Source organism: Natator depressus, chromosome 27, assembly GCF_965152275.1.
Source record: "Natator depressus isolate rNatDep1 chromosome 27, rNatDep2.hap1, whole genome shotgun sequence".
NCBI lineage: Eukaryota > Metazoa > Chordata > Testudines > Cheloniidae > Natator > Natator depressus.
Window position 1 is genome coordinate 8996346 of NC_134260.1, and position 23704 is coordinate 9020049.

At 58.6% G+C, this 23704-nt stretch overlaps 1 protein-coding gene across 1 annotated transcript in view; it reads left to right on the forward strand.

Annotated features, from left to right (window-relative positions):
- The first annotated feature begins 751 nt into the window (after positions 1–751).
- The window catches only part of PPP1R9B (protein phosphatase 1 regulatory subunit 9B), a 41535-nt gene continuing 18582 nt past the window's right edge, over positions 752–23704 (forward strand). Inside the window, exons 1-2 of the mRNA XM_074940961.1 lie at positions 752–2422; positions 22018–22150. Of these exons, the coding sequence (XP_074797062.1) occupies positions 1058–2422; positions 22018–22150 (1498 nt within the window). The 5' untranslated portion in view covers positions 752–1057. The remainder of the gene's footprint in view (positions 2423–22017; positions 22151–23704) is intronic.

Consider the following 23704-nt stretch of genomic DNA (forward strand, 5'->3'; position numbering starts at 1 on the left):
AGGGAGTTCAGGGGTGCACCTGAAGCCCTCCCCCCACCAAAGCTGCTACTCCCCAATTATGATAGTACCCCCCCCGCCCACACACCCCTTTTCCCGACCCCTTGAAGCGCTGCCCCCCCCCCGCCTCCCTCCCAGCGGGAGTCCCCCAGATCACCCTGGAAAAGGGGAAGCCCCCGCTTAGAGCAAGCGGCACGGGCCCACGGGACAGCACATGTGTTGCAAACAGGCCAGGGCTCTGCCTCGTGCCTTGGCCCGGAGCGAGGGCGAGAGCGAACGAGCCTTCGTGCCACGGAGGGCGGGGCGGGCGTGGGGGCAGCCAAAGGGGGACGTGTTAACTGGCTTGGAGCAGGAAGAGTGGATCTGTCCCCCTGCGGAAGGCGCCCAGAGAACTGGCAGCGCTGGTGGCCGGGATGGGGGCTGAGTCGTGTTACAGAGTTTGTTGCTGTTTTGAATAAGTCGATGGCAGAGCTGGGGGCTTTCGTTGTCCCGGCCCCCTCCTACTGGGGTGATTAGCTCAGTGGCTATGGGGCTTTGCAGGGGACGCATGGCCCTGCCGCTTCCTTTAGGCGGGGAAGAAGAGGAGGGCTCGGGTGATCTCTCTAAGACCCAGAGGGAGCCTAGGCTGGGGCGGTAGGCTGTGCTGATTGCAGAAGAGCTGGAGCCTTCAGTCTCCATCACCAGCCATTCAGGCGCAGAAAGAGAGAGCGAGGAAGAGGAAGAGGAGGAGGAGAAGGAGGAGGAGGAGAAGGGGCGAGGGGTGGGGGAGGGAATCTGATCACCCGGCTGGCAATGGCCTGAGCCGATGCCTTGGGAGATCTCGCCCTCCTGCTCCGGCTGCCAAGCCGTGGACCGACCAGCCCTGCCTCCTCGCCACCCTGCTCCCATTCCGCTTGCACAATGCCCGCTGTACGGTGTAGGCCCTTCCTACACTAGGGGGGCTCTGCTGGGGATGTGAGCCGGCGGGCAGGGAGAGCCATTGTGGGGAAGAGGAGCCAGCCAGAGGAGGCCGAGCGAGGCTATGAGGTGTGGGCGACCGGAGAAGGCTCCTCGCTGAACCATGATGAAGACGGAGCCCCCCACCGCCAGCCCCGGCAACAGCAGCAGCGGCAGCCTGAGAAGCGCTTCTCCCCACAGGAACGCCTACGAAGCGGGGATCCAGGCCCTCCGAGCCACAAAGGATGCCCTTGGGGCCGCCGAGAGCGAAGAAGCCAAGAAGGCCAGGAACAAGAAGTATGGGTCCAACGTGCACCGGATCAAGAACATGTTCCTGCAGATGGGGACCGCCCCGCCGGGCGAGGGCACCTGCGACCTGGCCAAGGTGAAGGAGAAGCCCGTCCGGCTTTCCTTGCCCAGGGCCAGCAGCCTGAACGAGAACGTGGACCACAGCGCGCTGCTGAAGCTGGGGACCAGCGTGTCGGAGAGGGTGAGCCGCTTTGACTCCAAGCCCGACAAGCCGGTCTCCAAGCTCCAGGAGACCCGGAAGATCTTCGAGCGGAGCCTTCAGGAGAAGGAGACCACCAACAAGCTCCTGCTGAGGAAGGAGAGGGCCGGCTTCCAGGACAGGAAGCTGGACGTGGTGGTGAGGTTCAACGGGAGCACCGAGTCCCTGGACAAGCTGGACACGGAGGCCGTGTCGCCCACCGTCAGCCAGCTCAGCGCCGTCTTCGAGAAGGCCGACCTGAGGAACAACCTGCACAAAACCCCCAACAAAGTCGGGCCCCTCAACTCCAAGATCGTCAGCAAGAGGTCCCGGGTCTTCCTCCAGGGCCCGGAAGGGGGCAAGGCGGAAGCCAGGGGGGGCGACGGGCCGGCTCTCCAACTGAGAGCCAAGCATCTTGAAGGCGAGAAGGCCCAACCCAAACCGGTCGCGCCCAGGCCGGGCGAGAAGGACGCCACGGGCCCACGGGCCCAGAGCGTCCAGGAGGTGCGGAAGATCAAGCCGGTGGAGGTGGAGGAGAGCGGGGATTCGGAGCAGGAGTTCGAGGCCGCCGAGCAGGCGGAGGAGACGGCGGCCGAGCAGGACAAGAGCAAGAGCTTGGCGTCTGGGCCCGAGCGGGCCGAGCTGATCCAGGCCGAGGTGACGGTGCACGCGGCCTTGGAGAACGGCGGCCTGGCTGCGGAGAAACACGGGCAGGCCCCGGAAGCGGACGCCTACCCCGAGGAGGAGGGCAAGGCCGAGGGGCAGGAGGAGGCCGACCTGGGCGACGAGTCCAAGAAGGAGGACTTCTCGGAGGCCGACCTGGTGGACATCAGTGCATACAGTGGGCTGGGGGAGGACTCGGGGGGGAGCGGGCTGGACGAGGACGAGGAGGCCGACGGGCTGTACGAGCCCGAGTCGAGCTGCGTGGAGATCCCTGGGCTGTCGGAGGAGGAGGAGCTGGTGCCCAACCGCAAGATCCAGTTCAGCACGGCTCCCATCCAGGTAGGCCGCTGGGCGTCCCCGCGCCTCGCCAGGGTGGGCGTAACGGGGCCGGGCATGCCGGCCAATGGAGCCCTCTCCGCGCCCGCGGGGAGGTGTGAACAATTCGAGACGGGGACGTCATTCCCACCCTGGGGCACATGGTGAGGAAGTGTCAGAGCTGGGCTCAGAACCCAGCAGCCCCTAGCATCTAGCTCCATGCGCCACCTCCCTCCCCTGCCACCTGGTAGCTCCCTGCCTGGGGAATTTTTCCAGATTGTCACGCCATCGCCCTCAGTTAGCATTGGTTCAGCTGGGGTGCAATGCCACTTATATTGGGCTATGGGGGTGCCAGGCTATCTGTGCCAACGTGCTGACTTTGCACTGGCACCCATGAAATGCAGCCACTGCTTGGGTGGCTGGACAGCATCCTTCGGGACACACTAGTGCGGGGCTGGGAGTGGGGGAAGATATTGGCCAGGTACAGCAGAGCCAACCCCTCACTGGGGTGAGAAGTGCCGGGGGGCTATCAAGGGCTAGGCAAGACCATGGGGTAGGGTCTGGGTCGTCCCCCCACCCCGGTGAAGGTCCGAGCCAGCCCTGCTGCAAATTGACCCCGTGATTCCAGGGGGTGTAGGTATGTGGGGTGCGGGGCTTTGGCCCATTAAGCCATCCCCATTTGGTGGAGCAAGCAGAACCCGCCTTTCTCTTCCGCTGGCAGAGTGTGGACTGGTTTCTGACACCAGCCTGCCGGCCCGGACCCCAAAGCCAAGCCAGGCCTGGGCAGCTGCCGAGGCTACTGGATTCTCTGCAGGCTGGATGAGGCTGCCCCCTGGCATTGTGGGCAGATCTGTGGCATGGGGCGGGCGGGTTCCTGGATCCAGGTGAGGTCTGAGCAGTGTGGGGCAGGAGAACATCCTGGAGATCCCTGGGTACGGGGCCCTCTGAGTCTGCTGTGTATCCCAGGAGCCTGGCTTCTCACAGGGATGGACAGCCTCAGGATAAGAATGAGATCATGAAGCTGGCGAGGAGGTTGAAGAGAGGATACCAGCTGTCTGATCCTACCTCAGGGGAGGCCTTTCCATTGGCATCTGGGTTTGGCCCCCCCACCACGCTGCTCCTCTGCCCCATTGGGGGCCCGCGAGAAGAGGCTACAGTCACCCCAATGTCAGAATCTAGTGCCAGATTCCTCTCTGGAGTTACACGAGGGGCAGAATTTGGCCCAGTGCATGTGATCTGGGAATTGGAGCCAGGAGGGCTCGCTTGGCGGGCAGGAGAGCAGATGGATGTGTGTGCATATCGGCCGACACCCTGGTCCATTGCCCATGCCACTGTGGTGCTTAACTGGCCCTCTGCACCCACCCTAAATCCAGGAGATGGGAGCCATGGAATAGGTGCATAATTACACCGCAGCTATGGTTGCGTGGCTGATGAAGTGGTGGGGGATGACTTTCTCTGCAGACCGTTGGCCTGGGGTGCGCCTACTCCCCCCCCAACCAACCCCTTGCTCCTGGAGTGAGCTGGGGCTCAGTGTGCGGCTGGCGCGCGAGCCGTTCCAGGCTGGGTCTGACTCTGAGGGTCTGGGAATCGGTCCGCGAGAGACTCGCTGGCAGGAGCCAGGCAGTGCTGTTATCCATAGGCAACCCCTGGGTCGGTGCACCTGGGTGGAGAGGTGGGGCTGTGGTGCGGAGGGACCTTTTGCCAAAGCAGAGGGTTGGGTGTCAGGAGAGTCAGGTTCCATGCCCAGCTCTGCCATTGACTTGCTGGGCGACCTTGGGCGAGTTACTCCTGTCTCTGTGCCTCAGTTTCCCTATGTGCAGCGCACGGGCCGTCAGGCTGACTGGGCTCCCTGTAGGGTTGGAGGCTGGGCTTGTTAACGTTTGGGTGGCAGGTGCCAGAGCAGGACGCATTGCTGTCATCCTGGGGGTGTGGGGCCATCGCAGGAGAGGGGGAGATTTGCCCAGTTAGAGGAATAAACTGGGAAGGACATTAAGACTTTGCTTGTGTGGTGTGCCGTGGCCGGGAGGAGACCTGGATGCAGATGAGCCCTGCTGGGTTTCCTTAGTGGCCTATCGGGGTAGGAGGCTAGGAGCATACAGCTGCTAGGCTGAGCAGCGGTGGCTTGTCTTGGCCTTGTGGGCGGTGATTTTTGATTGCACCCCTCTTCTCCGTGTGATGAGTGTCCCAGGGGTTTACTGGGCCCTTCTCCCATGGCTGGCCTTACGGGGACAGTGATCTTTGTACAAGCCCTTCTCCCAGTGCCTGAGCATCACGAATGGAGGCCCTGACTGAGATCAGGACCCCATTGCGCCAGGCGCTGTGCATACAGAGTCGGAGTCCTTGCCCTCAAGAGCTCACAATCTAAATAGACCAGACAAAGGGAAACAGACTTGCCCAAGGGTCACCCAGTAAGTCTGTGGCAAAGCCAGGTCTCCTTGGCCCCAGCCCAGTGCTCTGTCCTCTGGACTGGACTACCTGTCTCTCCACTGGCCTACAGTTGCCTGTCATCCATTGTTTGTTGTGTCTCAGCAGCTGGGATCTCTTGGGAGGAAGGACTAGTCATTGGTCATGTCCCTGAGCTAACACGCAGTGGGGTAGTATGTATTCCTCTTCCCCTGTGGGGTCGCCTTCGGGGGCCCGGGGGGGTCCACAGAGGAGAAGAAGCTCCAAGGCAGAGATGTACTGTGAAGGGGTGTGGGGGCAGGGAAAGAGTGGCTGGGTGCCCGGTATCAGGACTCTGCTGATCTCTGGACTATCACGCCCCCTCTCTCCACCCCCCGCCCCCGCCCCCTCGGGTGCAGGAGAAGTGAGAAAGGGGAAGTCTCACCCCCGCGAGATGTGCCTGCTTTCTCGTCACAGCCTCTGAGCAAGCGGGACCGGCCCTCTTGTAGATTCACCCCGAGCCAGATGGGCACGGAAGAGCCTGCGATGAGGAGAGGAGGGAGGGGAGGGGCGACTGCGCCAGCGATCTGGGGCAGGATTTGGGGGTGGGGGGCAGAAACATACATGGTGCCTGTGGGGGGGGACACAGATGGAGGGAGATGCCTGGGGGGCATGGCAAAGGGGTCCACTGCTGTCAGCTGGCAGGGAAGTTACCATGCCCCACATCCCCAAGAGGGGCCATGCTGGAGCTGGCAGGGCCCATCCAGGCTCCTGATTGTAGATGGACCCGGAAGCCACCTGTGCCAATGGCTTGTGATGCCATAAAGCGGAGTGGCGATGCCCGGGGCGATGATGAACTCCCTGGGGGCCGGGCCGCTATTTCTGGGCCTTCGCGACTTGCTCGCACTTGCATTCCCCTTGACTGGAGGAGCAGCGATTGCTTTGTCTCTGAGTTCGGTTATTTATAGAGCCGCGTCCCCAATTCCGTTGCTGAGTCAGTCGGCTCACTTCTGTCTGCACCTGGGGTGTGCTGGGGTAGGGTCACTGGCGGGCTGTGTTTGGGGAACTGTTCTAAGAGGCCCGCTCCGCCCCAGACACCGAAGCAGCCGGGGTTTTCGGAAGAGTGCAGCCTGGAGGGTGCTGGGATCCTGTGAACATCTAGTCGTTGGTGTCACGGCTAGAGCTACCGGGAAAACCTGGCTCTTTAGCTGCCTAAATGGGAGTTGAGCCCTTTGGAAACTCAGTCCCTGGTTGTCCTGCAGAGCCCTTGGAAACGGGGCCCGAGGACCGTGATGGCGGGGAGTGGCCAAGTGCTGTATTTTAAAGCCTGTTGAAATTGTACCACCCAGGCAACAGGGGGAGCTTAGGAGCACCGGGCATGTGTTATTGTACGGCCTGCCAAAATGGTTAGCTGGTGTGTTTTTTCTCATTGGCGTGCGGGGAGTGGCGCATTTCGAATTGGGAGGGCGTTCTGCAGCCGAACTGGAGGGAGGACGAATTCGGGGCCTGGATTCCTTGCGATTCTCTCTCACGCTGGGAGCTGGGCTGGGCTGGACTTTCTGCCATAGCAACACGCCTCTAAAATTCTCTCCCCTGCCAGACCCCAGGTGGCTGGCACCCCCTCATGCATGGGCATGCCCCTCAGGGGGAATGGGGGTGAGGGGATGCATCTCCCTCCTGTCATTCCCAGACCTTCTCGCGCCTGGTAGTCCCTTCCCGCCAACTGCTTCTTTATGTCATCATGCCAGGGGCTTCATATGTGGACACAGCGCCCTAGCCTCTGATCACTGAAACCAGCAGCATAACGCCCCTTCATACCAATGAGGGAGAAGATCAGGAGATCAGGATCAGGCCGGAAACATACAGCCCAGTGGAGCTGCTATTATATATATTATGGTACTTCTAGAGGCCCCGTTGTGCTAGGCCCTGTACATAGAGTTCCTGCCTCAAAGAGCTTGGCAATCTAATCAGGCCAGCCCAAGGATGGGTGGGAGGAGAAACAGAAGCACAGAGAGAGGAAATGTCTGGCCCAAGTTAGTGGCAGAGACGAGAATAGAACCCCGGCGTCCCGATCTGGTGCCCTGCCCACCTGCCCTCTGGTCTTTGCCCATTGTTTTCACTCGAGCGGCTTCCAGATCAAATAGACTCCGGCACGTGGTGGCTGCGGGTATGATTGAGGCACGGGCAGCCACACCAACGCTAGCTTTCATCACGCTCGCACCGAGTAATGGTAGTCGTGCAAACGTGGCGGCTGGCAAAGCGAATATGTACCAAGCCCCCAGCCGGCTTGTCCTGGGGCGGCTGGCCTGTGTCACCAGGCTTTCGCTGCCATTGTTACTCACGAGAGCTAGCTAGATGTGAAAGCTGGTGCCTGCCCGGGCTACGATCTCCCCTTCACTTGCGGCGAAGGAGGTCTGCCAGCCGCCAGCCCTGCAGTCCCCCGCTCAAGGGCTGAGCCACCGGGCTGGGTGTGCGGCACCCCTTAGAGCCGCCCTGCTAACGGGAGCCCCTGCCTTGGGGCCGATCGGTCCGCACAGTCGCGCCAGCCAGCAGAGTCCGCGTGCCCGCCCGTTGCCCAGCGAGCCGAGATGTGGAGTAAGGAGCTGGTCCGTTTTCGGAGCGTAGCCTCGCTGTCAAACGAGCCCGTGGAGTAGGCCCTCACCTCCCGGAGCCTGGGTTCCACGCTCACCCACCTCAGCTGCCTTCTGCTCCCAGGGGCCAGCTAGCGGCATCGAATGGGGCAGGCTGTATGGAAATGCAGCAGCCGCCGTCTTGGCCAACACGGAGGTTTGAATTGGGGGACCTCCGGAGCTAGATGCAGGAGAGGCCATAGCTGCTCCCTAGCTGCTGCTTTACCACCCTTGTCTCTGTGGAGCGGCACCGTGGGGCACCTGTAATATTCACTGACCCGTAGCATGTGGGCCCCAGAGCGGGGGGCGGGAGGGCTGTTCTGTTTGGCCCCTTCCTCTACTGTGGGGCCCCCCTAAGAGGACTGGGTGTGAGACGAGCCCTCTGCAGGTGACGGATATTGCATTGCTCCATCGTTACATGGATGGGCTGTTTGAGCTTGTTTGGGGCAAAGGCCAGGGCTTGGTGGGCGTGTTTCAAGGTGGTGGAATGTCCCCGATCAGCTGGCATGGCGAGTTTTTCTCTCTGCCACACACAATGCCCCAGGGAGCTTCATTCCAAACAGCTTCCTCCCCAGACAGCCCAAATACCTAGAATACCTACCGTGAAGGGAGCAGCAGGAGCCGAGGCAATGTGCTGATCTGCTCCATGTGCACAGAAGCCGTCTGCAAGGAGAGAATTGGCAGTGCCCCTTGGTACTCTGCACGGAGCCTCTGCCGTGTGGGAACAGGCGCGCCATGCCCAAGTCCTGGCACCCGTCCCCCAGCGTGTGCTCAGAGGTGGAGAGGGGCTGCTGAGCGGGGAGGTTGCTCAGCAAACATATGGGGGTGCAGTTGACATGTGTGGGGGGGCTTTTGGTTAGAGCGCAGACAGCTGGGAGGGCTGGGCTGGGGTCCAGTTTCTGCCTGAGAAGGGAATTGGGTTGGGGCGCAGAGTCTGATACGCCACTGGGATCGGAATCGTGACTCTGCGCATTTGAAAGGCCAGGAGCGTCGTCATAAATAACAGCCCTTTCCATCCACGCGTCTTCAAGCCCCTCACAGAGGAGGCAGGCATCCACCTTATTGATGGGGAAACTGAGGCAGGGAGGCGCTCAACCCATTTGCCCAAAGTCGCCAGAGAGGCAGGGTTAAAACCTGGGTCTCTGTTATGCTCAGGTGCATTCCCACCGGTCATCACAGTCGCTCAGCCCACCATCATCTTGGCAAATCCCAAAGGGACGCGGCTTCCTTGTCGCTCTCTGGCAAGGTGCTGAAGGTGGTGTGATTGTAGATGCTGGTTGTGTCCGTAACGTCCCTGGGGTCTCCTGCGGGGCGCCCCCTTGGACGGCGGCGGGGAATTGGTGCTGGCGCCGAGTGGGGCCATCAGTCGTCTTGGGTCGTAGCCTAGCCGCTGGGCACGTGGTAGCTCAGGCCTCCCGGATGCGGGCTGGGCCAGTGAGAAGTCGGGGGGTCGGGGTCCTGCCTGAGGGTTAAACCGGCAAATAGTCAGGGGCTCAGGTGACGGGGCTGGGTTGTCCGGGAAGCGGGAAGTCGCAGCCTCGCCTCCTGGCAATACAACAGTCCCAATGTCTCGTCTCCCTGGGTTGCTCCGTGGCCGCTGGGGCCTGGTTTCCCGTCTCCGCTCCGAACGGCTCCCCCTCCGCTCCTTCTCTGGGTCCCTCAGGCTCTGGGGACCGCGGCTGGCCTATCCTCCAAGCTGGCTGCAGCTGATCGCGGGCTCCGTGGCGACTCGGCTCCCTGGAAGGGACGTCTGGCTCCTTCCCTGCTCTGCCTCCAACTGGGCTCGGGGGCCCGGCCCTTATCCCTCCTGCCCTGTCCCCGCCGGAAGTGGGGGAAGGGACAGGGCTAACTGCGTCCAACAGGGTGAATAACCCCTTCTGTGCCGGAATGAGGCCGCCCCGCCTCGGTGCAACGTCCATCGCGGGCAGATGTGTCGCCCCACCGAAGCTTTTGGCACCCCCGTGATCGCCCGCGCAGCAGCGTTCCTGGGGGCACACGCTTTGGGATTTGTTCCAGAAAGCCGCCAAAACCCGAACCAGTGCTGATGGAGCTGGCTGCCGGGTTCAGCTTCGCATGTCCTCATTGCTGATCTCCTCCTGCCGCGTGATCTGGAGCCGCTGATGGAGATGACAAGAGTCGAGCCGGTGCGCGTCCGCCTTGCGCGCCCGCCTTGCGCTTCCGCACGGCAGAGCTGGTGTAACCGGGGGTCCGGGGACCTGCAGCTTCACAGCAAGCTTGAGGTCATGACGGCCCCGCAGCGGCTGTGGAAGGGCCCGAAGCACAGAGGCACGCTCCGCAGCGCACGACGTTGTCTTGTTGGCCGATCTCGTTGGGCAAGCGGCAGCAGGTATTGGTCTGGTTATTAACCCAGAGAAAACAAAGTCCCTGGCTGTTACTGTCCAACAGCCTCCACCTCGGTATTAACCCCTCCAGACGGGACATGGACCGAGGGGCCGATGTCGGATATTTGGCCAGCATCCCAGACTGTGTTGGAGGATGCTCAAACCATGGCCCTCGGGCCAGCATCATGTCAACTAGGCCTCAGTGCATCCCTTTGTGTCACACCCTTCGTTGGCTTGGAAGCGCTAGGGGGGCCAGATAATTTCTCAGTGTCTGCAGGTGTTGCAGCGACCTGCATTGCTCCCGGAGGCCTGCTCCGCCTGCAGAGGGCAGGGGGCTGGGATCTGCACAAAGGCCTAGGGGCGTAGGGCCCCCGGCTGCCATTGAATTTTGGTGGGATTTGGATGCTGAAGTCCCTTCCGCGCCTTTGAAAATCGCAGTCAAAGTTCTAGTCCTTCCTGTGACCCTGATCCACTGGGGGACGCGGAGCGAGTCCCTGGCCCTCTCTGTAAAGTGGGAGGGAATGTCTCTGACCTACCTGCGCGGTGCTTACCTGGCGGATGTTTGCACAGGGCTCTGACGGGGTGGGCAGCCTGTCCATCTCCTATATAACCACCGTTCCCAGGGCATCTGAGTGCGTCTCGAGCTCCCCCAGGAGGCTGGGCAGTGCTGTTCTCACCATTTGATGCAGGAGAAACAGATACCAAGGCCCGTCCAGATTGTTCAAGGTATCTCGGTGTTGCAACGCCTAACTGATTTAGGAGCCCGAGTCTCATTTTCAAAAGGGATTTCGGCAACTGCAAGCCAAATGCTCGTTGACAATTGAGGGGATTTAGGCTCCTAAGTGCCTGAATCCCTTTTGAAAATGAGACTCGGGCTCCTAAATCAGTTGGGTGTTGGGACACTGAAACGCAGCAACACCTCCCCGCCTTGAAAACAGTCTAGGTGACTTGACCAAGGTCACTCAGGAAGCCTGTGGCAGAGGAGGGAGCTGAATGCTGGTTTCCCAAGTCCCGAGCTACTGCCCTAGCTGCCGGGCCGTCCTTTCGCTCGGCGGATGAATGCTCGGGGAGTTAACTTTCTGGCCGCCCCCTGCAGCTGAGCGGAATGCAGCCAGCCCCGTTGGGTGGAAGGGCTGGCGTTATGGCCGTTGTATTGGGCTCTACTTGCACTGGGTATCACAGGGCTTTGCACTATAACCCACGACACTGATCCCGAATACTCTTTTGTTCGGAGGGTTTAGCCGAGTGGTGTTATCCCTTCTCCTCCTAGCCCCTTATGCCTGTAATCCTCTCGTCCGTGAGTGGTAGATGCTTTATCTGAGAGCCTGGCTGGGGTAGCCCCTGCTACGAGTCGATGAGCCATCTGCTCCGCCTGTATTCCCAGCCAGGTGAATGTGGGGGGCCGGGAGGACCCCAAGGGGGGAATGTGGACTGTTCCCCTTGCCACCAGAGAGGAGGCCCATGCAGCCTTCGCCCCGACGTGTGGAGCATTCCAGTGTCTGCACGGGTCTTGCAAGGAGAGATCCCCTCAGACAGGTGGGCTGCTGCTGCTCCCCTCACTTTGCAGAGCTGACCCTGGCAGCTGCCTCTTCCCTTAGCCTAAAGCCGCGCGGAAATGAAAGGAGGGGCTGGTTAGCCATATGGCAGACCTGGGTCCGAGCCCCAGGCCTGTGGGTCTTGCTTAGGGGGGGCGCTGCAGAGGCAGCCCGGCCAGCACTGGTTCAGAGGGAGTGGAAGAGGAAGTCGACCGCCTGATGGTGGGGTTGCTCACAGCGGGGCCGGCAGGACTGCAAGCCTGGCCTGGCCGCCCGCTCGTCATGACGGAGGGCTTGCCGGGCCGAGGGAAGGGGCTGCAAAGTGACGTCTCCCCGCTCCAGCTCCAGTCCAGAGCCAAAGGGTGGAGGGGGAGCTGAGCCCCCTGCCTTCCCCCCATTGCAGCCCTGCCGAGTTCAGTGGGGCATGGCCAGTTGGGAGCCTGTGTTGGGAGCCCTGAGGGGCCTTACGAGTGGAAACACGGGGGCGAATCCTCCGCGGGTGCCATTGGGCGGCGCTTGGCGTCTGGCCGAGTCGCACTTCAGCTGAGGCTCTCGCCGTCGTGTGGGTGGGACAGGATGGCCTCAGGGCTCCGGCAGGGATGGGAGTGTGTGTGTGTGGGGGGGAACAGTGAGGTGGGTCTGTATGACCCCCACCATGAGAGAGCCAGTTGCATCATAGTGCCAGATAGTTCAGCTCACTCCTGAACAGGGACATCTGCGGTACCCCGACTGACAGCTACACCCTCCCTTGGAGCTGTTAGCTTCCAACTTTGGGGGTGCCCCCTCTGATCTCCCAGAGGACAGCAGATGCCCCATGCAGAAGCTGCCCCATGACGAGAGTTAATGGGACCTGGGATTTACTGTATTATACGAACATACAGGCCCAGCTCCAGTGAGTGTCTTTGCTTTTATCTTCCAGCTTTGAACAGCTGGTGGGATCAATACCTCTCCTCTGGCCTATTGTCTGGGATGTGTGTTATTGGCCTATAAATCCTCCTTCCCTCCCTTTTCTCTCTGTTTTTGTGTGTGCGCGCACGTGTGTCCGGCTTAGCTCATCTGTTCCGTTTGGGACCTCCTTAGAATAAAGCGAGAGAGGGGCAGTTGGGGGGGATTGGGTGAAGGTCTCCTAAGAGGTCACTCGGTTCGACTATAAAGAGCCTTTCAATTGTAAAAACGCAAGGCCAGCAGCTGGCAGTGGGACGAAGTTCTGCGCTGACGCAAAATCTTCAAAACCCTTGATAAAATAAGCAACTTCCTGCAGAACAAAGCAAGTTTCTAGCCTGGCTGGGTGACCTTCAAAAGGCCAGGTTTCTGACGGGCACAGAGATCAAGGGCTCCCACTCTGGCAAAAATGCATGCAGCGTAAGACGTGCATGGGGCCAGGATCATGCCTGGGATTTGCAAGCTGGAAATATCATCCATGGGCTAAACAAGTTGAAAGGGTGGTGCATCGCAGTCTGCATGTTGCAAAGACCATGCGTGGAATGTATCCCAAACTCGGTATGATCCTTGCATTTATCTGCAAATGATTAATCCTTGCATGACTTGCATCACCTATGCCTGATCTTTGTGCTTCTGCCTCCATAGGTGGCTTCTGTCTGGGCTGAGTATGATACCTGTTCCCCACCCCCCTTATTCTGCCCACTCCCCCAGCTCTGGCATGGGCTGGACAAAAATGAAAGAGAAAATATACTCCCCATGGTCTCCTCAGTTTGTTGCTGGTTTCCCTGGTGACTGCATGGAAACTGACCAGCACAAGGGCTAGGAGAAAAGCTGGACCCCTTCCTTCCTTCATCTGGCATGAAAGAAGTGTCTCCCCCCGCCCCCTCCCCAGCCTCCAGGGCTTTGCGGCTTCAGGCTACAACTGGTCTTGAGGTGTGAGTGTAGGGGAACAGCTTGGACTGGCAAAGACACCCTTGCCATGGGCTGTTAGCCTGCCAGGCAGACCTCTGCCATACTCAATTCTGTGCCCCTCGCTCCATCTCTTGAAGGAGATGATCAGATCTCAGCTTCTTCATGCTGTGTCTTACGTATGGAGCTGCTAGTGCTTGTGATTTGATCCTGAGTCTTGTGATTTGGGGGAGGGAGCTGCGTGTTTGTAATTCCCCAGCTCCTGGACTCATGTGATTTACGTGGTGTTTACATTAATGTGGGTAACCCACTGCCCCAAGCCATGGTAGCTAGGGCGACGAACGAATTCTTCCATCAACCTAGCCGCATCTACACCTTTTAGCTCATCTTAGCGATAACGCCTCCAGGTGTGAATTTTTCACGCTGAGCTAACTTGCTCCAAATTTTAAGTGTGGACCAGGCCACATAATTAGTTTGCAGCAAACTGGGGTGTGAATTTACCCCACACTCCCCTGCCATGGTTTAACTGTCCATGTGGACCCTCCTGACATCCATTAACAGTTGTTAATGCGCTTTGATCTAGTCCTTTTTGAAACGGGACTGATCAAAGCACATTAACAAACTATAAAAGCGCATCAGATGGATTTACACAGTCAGTCAGTCCATGGTAGGCTAGTGCAAGGTAGGGTCACGTGCCAGCTTGCTGCGAATTGACTGTTCGTGTAACGTGACTATGGGTCAGTGTGCGTTCCTGGTCCCCCCCCCGCCCCCACCCCGTGCCTGATCTGCAGAGAATCGGAGTCTGTTACAGCCCAAGCTAGGGGATGCTAGACTGTAGGTCAAGCTGCAGCAGCTCTGGCTTTTAGCCCTGCTTTGGTACCCGCGGTGTCAGCCAAGATGGGACCTTGGTGGTTGCTGAGAGAGCTTGAAAATGTGAGCCCTACAGCCCTGAAAAGCAGAAGGGGAACAAAAGGAACTTAAAATGCATCATATTTGGCTTAAAAACATGAGATTTTTTTTTAATCTCCTGATTTTTTGGGGCAGGGGCCTGACTCGTGATTTTTAAATGCTTGGGCCTGGCAGCACAGAATACATACAACTCCTCGAGGGCGCTAGGCTCGTGGCCGTCGCGTCCCTGCTGCAGAGAGTTGAGCGCTCTGAGTGGAGAATGCGTGCCCAGAGGTTGGCATCGTGATCAGTATTTATGGTTTGTATCACTGTAGCGACTCGGAGCCCCAGTCATGGCCCAGGACCTTGCTGCGCCAGGTGCTGTACAAACAGAAACAATTCCATGTGATCTAGTGCCTGGGCAGTCCAGCCCTGCAGTGGGTTTTCAGGGGAGGGTGGCATGACTGTGACTGCATCCTGGAAGGAGGTCCCAGGCATAGGGGACTAATAGGGCCAAGAGTGGAGGAAGGACAAGTAGGGAGCAGTTGGCCGAGCTGTTTGGGCAGAGGAGAGGGCAGCGGGGGACCCCTGGATTTCTTCCAAGAGAAGCCACCAGATATGGATTATGGGTCTTGGATTTTGCAGAGAGCATTGTAGCCCTAGGCCCTGCAAGGTATCATGGCCCTGGCCAGCATGCAGAGAACTTCATCACTAGGGCCCTACCAAATTCACGGACATGAAAAATGCATCACGGGCCGTGAAATCCGGTCTCCTTCTGTGAAATCTGGTCTATTGTGTGCTTGTACCTTATACTGTAGAGATTTCACAGGGGAGACCAGCGTTTCTCAAACTGGGGGATCCAACCCAAAAGAGAGGCGGAGGGGGCTCGCAAGGTTACTGTAGGGGGTTTGTGGTATTGTAGGGGGGTTGTGGTACCCTTACTTCTGCGTTGCCTTCAGATTTGGGTGGCTAGCGAGCGGTGGCTGTTGGCCAGGCACCCAGCTCTGAAGGCAGTGCCCTGCCCGCAGCAGTGCAGAAGTAAGGGTGGCGATACCATACCATGCTGCTGGCAATGGTGCTGCCTTCAGAGCTGGGCTCCCGACCAGCAGCTGTCACTTTCCAGCTGCCCAGCTCTGAAGGAAGTAAGAGTGGCAATACCGCAACCTCCCTACAATAATTTTGTGCCCCCCCCAGCCTCCTTGTGGGTCGGGAAACCCCACAGTTACAACACCGTGAAATTGAAGATTGAAGTATCTGAAATAACGAAATTGACAATTTTTAAAATTCCATGACCGTGAAATTGGCCAACATGGACCGTGAATTTGATAGGGCCCTACTCATCACTCACAGTGCTTTAACTCCGGTCCCTAGTCCCAGGTGTTCTTCTGCAAAGAAACCTTCTTTCCCCTGTCAGCAGCACCGTGCAGATACTCCCTGGCCATCGGCCAGGAGACCTACTCACCCCGTCTGTGCCGCCTTCCCCATCCCGCACCTCCTGCAGCCGCCCGCACCCATTGCACAGTCAGGCCGAGGCCTTTGCCTGCCAAAGCCCTGCGGATAAAGGTCTCTCTGTGCTCTGAGCGTGGAGCTTCTCCGGGTCCTGGCAGAGAAGGGAATCCGAGCGCTCTCCCCCCGGAGCGGATGTCAGGGGGTTGCTCTCTATGGACTCACCGGTTGGAATCCGCAGCTGCAGAGCTGGGTCTCTGAATGCAGCGAGGGAAGGGAACAAACGGCGGTTCTGAGGCTCTGCTGCGTCTGTTTAACCACAGGGAGCAGGGAGCTGGGCTCACCGCCTGGATGTTGCACTAGGTACCAGCAGACACGTGTGTGCCTGTGCCCAGGCACACGCAAACACGTGTGTACAGGCATGAGCGTGTGTGTGCGCACATGAGCGTACGCGCTCATGCATGTGCCCACACATTTCTATATGGGGGGAGGGATAGCTCAGTGGCTTGAGCATTGGCCTGCTAAACCCAGGCTTGTGAGTTCAATCCTTGAGGGGGCCATTTAGGGATCTGGGGCAAAAATTGGGGCTTGGTCCTGCTTTGAGCAAGGGGGGTTGGCCTAGATGACCTCCTGAGGTCCCTTCCAACCCTGATATTCTATGATTCTATGTGCACAAGTGTACGCATACTTGTGTACGTGTGCCTGCTCATCTGTGTGCACACCCACCCACACGTGCACAAATACACATGCACTTGCACACACACACACAATATTGTTTGAGACTGTCTCACATGACCATCTCAGAAGCAAACTAGGGGAATATAGCCTAGCTGAACCTACTATAAGGTGCATGCACAACTGGTTGGAAAATCGTACTGGCTGGGAGAGTAGTTATCACTGGTTCACAGTCAAGCTGGAGGGGTGTATCGAGCAGGGGTCCCGCAGGGGTCTGTCCTGAGTCTGGTTGTGTTCAATATCTTCATAAATGATTTGAATCCTGGCATAGAGAGCACACACATAAAGTTTGCGGACGATACCAAGCTGGGAGGGGATGCAAGCGCTTTGGAGGACAGGATTAGAAATCAAAATGAGCGGGACAAACTGGAGAAATGGTCTGAAATAAACAGGATGCAATTCAATAAGGAGAAATGCAAAGTCCTGCAGGAATGATCAGTGGCACAGATACCAAATGGGAAGTGACTGCCTAGGAAGGAGCGCTGCAGGAAAGGATCAGGGGTTATAGTGGACCACAAATGAAATGTGAGTCAATAGTGTAATACCATTTCCAAAAAAGCAAACACCATCCTGGGATGTATTAGCAGGAGCGTCGTAAGCGAGACACGAGCAGTAATTCTTCCATTCTACTCAGCACCGATAAGGCCTCAGCTGGGGTCGTTGTATCCAGGTCTGGGCGCCCCACTTCGGGAAAGAGGGGGACAAACTGGAGAAAGTCCAGAGGAGAGCAACACAAATGGTTCAAGGCCTAGAAAATACGACTTACTAGAAAGCAAATTGTGTGCCCTGGAAAAGAGAAGACTGAGGGAGGGACATGAGAGTGATTTTCAAGTACGCAAAAGATTGTTATAAAGAGGAGATTGATCACTTGTTCTGCTCAACCACTGAGGGTAGGACAAGAGGCAAAGGGCTTAAATTGCAGCAAGGGAGATTTAGGTTCGACATTAGGAAAAACTTCCTGTCGGGGTAGTTAAGCACTGGAATAAATTGCCTAGGGAGGCTGTGAAATCTCCTCATTGGGGGTTTTTAAGAGCAAGTCAGACAAACCCCTGTGAGGGATGGGCTAGTTAATACTTAGCCCTGCCTCAGTGGATAGGACTGGACTAGATGGCCTCTGGAGGTCCCTTCCAGTCCGACATTTCTCTGATTCTATGCACACACACACATTCTATGCACACACACGCATGTGCACAGGCCCACCGATGAAGATTCATGCCCGAGATAGACTCCGTTCCTAGAGCTCTTCTTTGGGGGGAGGGGCTGCACCCAGAGTCCATTCCGGGCGGGCACAAAGATCCAGTTCCAGTTCTTCCCAGGGGATAGACAGCCTAGTAGAAATGTCTGCTTTTCTGACCCTGGTCTGCTCCTGCTGGACACACGCACGGGGAAATCCTGGCCTGAATGCGTGTGCTTTCCTCTGATGGCTGCCAGGCACGACTCCCCTGTGTGCGCTGCGCCAGGAGCGCTCAGAGAGCCGTTAACTCCCTAGCTGGGAGCGCTTGGCAGCTTGTGTGTGGGCTGGGCTGCTGGTACAGCTCGCTTGGATTCTCACATCCTCAGGATAGGGAGGGTCTGCAGTGCACAGGGATCTTCCCATCGCGGGAGCGGGGGCCTTGGCTGGTGGCAGGCCTCCTGCAATCATCAGGGCATCTGAGGTTCTGCTCTGTCTGGGTTACTTGGGAGAGTAACACAGAGCAAGAGTTTAGCCCCACGGCTGCCCTAGGACCCGGGTCAGGGCCTGTGTTGTGTCGCTCTGGTTCATTAGCTAACTGGGGCACGGGGAGGGGGTCAGTTTGTGGGCAGGAGACAGCTGCGGAAGTTGTTGATTCCTTGCTGGTACCAGAAAGTCTCCTATTGACTTTGGACCAGGCTGCATATGCTGCTTGTCTGGGGCTGGTTATGGGCTGGGCTCCGCTGACCCGTAAGACGTAACAGCAGCGTCTGACCCTGCATCCTTAAAACCCGCATGGCGCCGTTCCCCAGCGCTCCCTCTTCCTGGAGCTGCAGACTCCTCCCCCACTCAGGACTAGGCTCCGACGCCAACTGGTGTCATATCAGCCTCCAGATGGTCACGACTTCTAGTCACTAGTGAGCCGGGCTGGGTACAAACCTGCGGCCTCTGAAAAACCCTCCGACTCCCTGCCAAAGACCCCCGACCTACTTCCTGGCTTTTAATTATAAGGCTAAAATGTCCTCCTCCATGGGGAATGGCCAGGCCTGCTTCTCTCCAGAGAGGAGCAGAACCCCTGGGGGACAGGGTTGTCCTCCTGCCGGAGGTGCCCTGCCACGGCCATGCCCGGTCGGCTATGGGGGAAGAGGAAGCTGCCGGGTACCAGGCTGAGAGCAGGAAATCCCCATGGCAGGAGAAGAGGCCATTTGTTGGGATTGGAAAGAGAGCTTTCTAGATGAGTGAATACCAGCCCGTGGATCTGCCTGCCTCAGCTTTTTAGCTGTCTAGCTATCTAATCCCAAGTGTACACATCTCTCTGTCTATCCCCATGCATCACAGCTTCCCCCTGCCCCGCCGGCCCTGTGCGGCTCCCGGCTCCCCCGGCCCCTCCAGCAGCCTGCAGATCCCAGGCGCGCTGGGTATCGTAGTGGTGGGCGCCATGCTCTCCCCACCCCTCTTGTCTCTCACGCTCACTCCAGCCTGTAATCGAGCCCTGAAGGCTGTCGCAGGAGAAACGAAGTGTGAAAACTTTTCCCCCTGGAAGCCCGGGACGGTGCTAATTAATCTGCCAGCACGGCCGTCCGCCTGCCACCATCTGGGCCTCCCCAGCACGCATGTCACCTGCAAAACCTGGGGATGACATGCGTTCTCGGTGGGTCCCCTGCCATTCTTCTAGCTCCGCTCAGGCTGCGTGGGGTCCCCTCCAGGATGAGGGATCCACTTCGTAACCTGACATCTCCAAGACCCCCCCAATCTAACTTCAAGAGAGGGTCCCATTTCCAACTCCTCCATCCCTTCCTCCCGCCCTCAGCGATTCTGTCCTATCAGCATTTTCCGCTTGACTCCGTTCCAGCTTGGCTCCTCCACGGCCCCCGCCCGCTCCCATGCCGCCCATCCACACACATTCCTGGGCACGGACCTCCTCTGGGTGCCCTGGCTGACAGCCAGTCAGCTTGCCGGGGGGAGCAAGACCCCAAGCCAAACATGCGGGGGTTTGTAGTAATCCTGGGATAGCCCCTTGAAACTGACCCATTGGGTGGGTGCTCCCTGGCACCCTAATCTCAGAGAGAGCCCTGGCATGGGTACCCTATGCTGGGTGTCCCTTAGGAGCCTTTTAGCTCAGGCTGGCATGGACAAAGTTCTAGGTACCTTTGGCACCATGAGTGTGGAGGACACTTGTCAGGAAAGCTCTGCTGGAATCTTCCAGGTTTTCCTGAAATTTCCAGCCCCCACCCAGCCAGGCTGCATCAGGAGACACATGGACAGAGACTGCCTCACCCAGGGGAATCGGGGTGTGACACCTGGCAGGGTCCTGGCCTAGCGCTGGGTTCTAGTCCCACCTCGATCGCTGACCAGGTCAGCCGCTTTGGAGAAATCACTTCCCCTCTGTCCTGTCCGTTTAGAGTGTCAGCGCTCCTCCTGGGCAGCCTTTTACTCGGAGGATACTGCACTGCAAAGCCAAGTTGGGTTCAGAACTCGGGTTCACTAACTTGGGTTAAAAGAGCAGTGTAGACACGGCAACCTGGGTTAGCCACTCGGTGGGGATCTGATCGCTGTGCGTGTACGGCTCCTAGCACGGTGGGGATCTGATCTCTGTGCGCGTACGGCTCCTAGCGCGGTGGGGATCTGATCTCTGTGCGCGTACAGCTCCTAGCGCAGTGGGGATCTGGTCTCCGTCAGGGTCTCTAGGTGCTACTGTAAGTTAAGTAATATTTTTTTTAGTTCATCGGCCACTTACTGAGGTGACGCTTGCAAAAGGGCCTCTGCCTTCCAAGCTGGCACTGTTGCCAGAGTCAGCGAGGGCCGACACGGCCGTGGGTGCTGCTGGCATCTGGGAGTGGACTTGAAGCTGGCAGGAGAATGGCAGAGGCAATGCCAAGGCAGCTAATGGAAATCTTTCAGGCCTTGTTAGTCCCGAGTGGTGCTAGAGGAGGGGGTGGGGGCTGGGAGTTACTCAGAGCCTGGAGTAGGAGATAAGAAACGTTTGCTTCGGAGCCGTTCCATCCAAACCCCCTACTCCAGGGCTTCGCCACGGAACGGGATCAGGGCCCATGTGGGCAAGCTGGGGTGGGACTTGCAGGCGGGATTCCCACCTGCCCTATATGACGGTTCCCCTCTAGATCCGGGTGCCGTGGAGACGAAAGATTGCGGGCGTGCTGGGGGTGGATTTAGGCCCTCGGTCCTTAATGGAGGGACGCAGCACGTGTCCCCTGCCCTCCAACCAGGTGCTTGGAACCCCTGACATCGGTAGACTTGCCTGGATAGGTGGGTGGAGGCTTGATTTCTACCTGCTCAGTCCAGTGGGCCGCTGGAGCTCAAGGGTGTCTGTGCTAAAGGGGGTGAGGGGATCCAGGGGCCCTCCCTGGTCTCCCCTTACCTGTTTGCTCCCCTACTTGGGGGACCCAAAGCTCGCTGGGATGGACGCCAAGCGAGGCCCCTGCTGTGGGTGAAGGAGCCAGGGCCCTTGCTTGGCGCAGGCGGGGCCTGCAAGCAAAAGGCGAGGGGGACACGGCATCTCTGCGCAAGCCCACATTGCAACCTGATCCGCCTGCTGGCATTGCCTAAAACACCCAGCTGCCCCCTGAACAGCCAATCAGCCGCTGCCCTGGCCTGTCGCACACCGCGGGCACACAGGTGCCCTGCAGGCTCATTCATACGCACCACTGCCCCCGCCCCTGGGTGGCATGGGGCTGGCAGGCTCACGGTGCCGGGGGGGGCAGCCAAGTGCCCCCAGGGACCCAGCAGGAGGAGAATTTCCGGTACCGCCGGGCAATCCCATTCCCATTGTAATTACAGACGTGGGTCTGGTGGCTTTCCGAGAGGAGAATGCCTTGTAATTTATTCATGATTACACGGGTTCTTGGTAACCGGAGCCTCGGAGCATTGGAAGGGCAGCTCACAGCGGGGAGATTGGTCGCTGTGAATCCAGCCAAGCCCAGGGGGCTTCGAGTCCGCCGCATTCTGGGAGCCCCGGCGTCATGGGGAGGAACCAGGACACCTGGGTTCTATTCCAGGCTCTGCCTTTGGGCAAGTCACTTCAGCCCAGGTCCTCCAATGGATCCAGGCCCCTTGATTTCCAGGGTGTCAATGGGCGTTAGGAGCCTGAATTCATTTGAGGACCCAGGCCATCTCGCAGTGGCACCGTTCCCCCTCCCACCCTTTGTCGCCCTTGTCCCGTTAGATTGTAGGCTCCTGGCGGCAGAGACTACGGGGCCTGGATCTCAGCTGGGCCCCGTAGGCGCTCTGGTAATATAAACACTCGTCGGAGATGGGGGCTTTATCCTCACAGAACCCCGTCTGAGAAATGGGGGGATCAGCCTGAGGCCACACAGGGATTCGGGAGCTAACCCCACAGCCAATGACTTAAACCCAAGGCCCAGCCTCCCGCTAGGTTGCCACGGTGACACTTGGGTCCTTGTAATTGGGGGGAGCCCTTCACCTCTGTGGGGCTATGAGGCTAGCGCGGTCACGGGACACCCCAGCTTCAGGATCGGGGCCACAGGCTTAGCTGCTGTAGGGATGTATGGGAAGAGGGAGCCATCCGCTCGCCTGCCAATGGGGTGCCGGGTGCCTTCTCCTCCCCGGCTCCCCCCTCGCCGGAGGCACCCCTAACGCCCCCCTCCCCCCCGGCTCCATGCAGGTATTCAGCACCTACTCCAATGAGGACTATGACCGCCGGAATGAGGATGTGGACCCCATGGCTGCCTCGGCCGAGTACGAGCTGGAGAAGCGGGTGGAGAGGCTAGACCTCTTCCCGGTGGAGCTGGAGAAAGGTGAGGAAGGGAGAGGCTGGCACTGCCCAGGCCGGGGGCTCTCTCTGCTGGCACTGGGGAGGCTAAGGGCCGGATACTCAGTGACCCCAACCCTGGGCTTGGGGCTAGGATGGGGGGAATGGTTGAGGGGGGCTTGGAGCCAGCTGTTCTCGCACCTGCCTGGCGTCCCGTGGGTGCAGAGAATAGCCACAGTGCCGGGCGGGGGGAGCGGCTGGTGGGGAGCCCTTCCACCGGCCGGGGGGCCCTGCGAGTCTCAGGGCCGTTTCTGACCCGGGACAGGCTGCTTTGCGCAGCCAGAGCCGCATTGAAAGGGCCTGGGCATGAACCTCACGCTGCTCCATCTGACCTGGGGCACACCTGGGCCTCTGCTTCCCGTATGCTTGCACACTCATCCCCCTACACTCACACCCCCCACACTTGCACACTCATCCCCCACACACTTGCACATTCACCCCTCACACACTCATCCCCCACGTGCTCATCCACATCCACTTGCCCACTCATATACACGCTCCCCCATGCACTTGCACACTCACACACACTCTCCCCCATGCGCTTGCACACTCACACACACCACCCTGAACTTGTACACTCACACACACACTCCCATGCACTCGCACACTCATACACACACTTGCACACACATCCATCCACCTACTCACTGATTCATCCCCAGCACAGTTGCACACACCGCCTCACACACTCATCCAACATACACACTCTGGCACACATCCCCTCATGCACACGTGCACACCCAGCCTCCCTGCACTCACCCCCTCATCCACACCCCCTCATCCCTCCCACACACACAAAGCTACTCACTCGTTCGCGGTTCTCACGTGTTCATCTCACACACTCGTTCCCTTCATGCACTCAAAGCATTCAGTGACTCAGACACAGTCTCTGTCCCATCCTCATGCACACTCATTCCTCTTTCAAACACACACAGACCCCGGCACACTAATTCACACACATGTGAACAATCACACATTCTTGCACACCAGTTCACACTCACCCTTGAATGCATGTGGCTGCGTGCACACACACAGAACTCAAACATGCACACCTCCTTGCACACTAATTCATACACAAACATCTGTACACACAAATACATACACCCTCCTGTGTGCGTACACGCAGGCTGCACGCCAGTCTGCACACGTTCCCCTCCACACACACCTGCATGCATTCACACCCCCGAGTTCACACACATACCCTGCACACTCAGTCATACACACACACCACTGCACACACACACCAGTTCACACACATACCCTGCACACACACACCCCTCAGTTCACACACATACTGTGCACATTCACTCATGCACACATTTCACTGTACACCCCCCAGTTCACACACATACCCTGCACACTCACTCATACACACACACCACTGCACACACACACACCCCAGTTCACACACGTACCCTACACAGACACACAGTTCACACACATACCCTGCACACTCACTCATACACACATACCACTGAGCACGCACACACCCCAGTTCACACACATACCCTGCACACTCACTCATATACACACCAGTTCA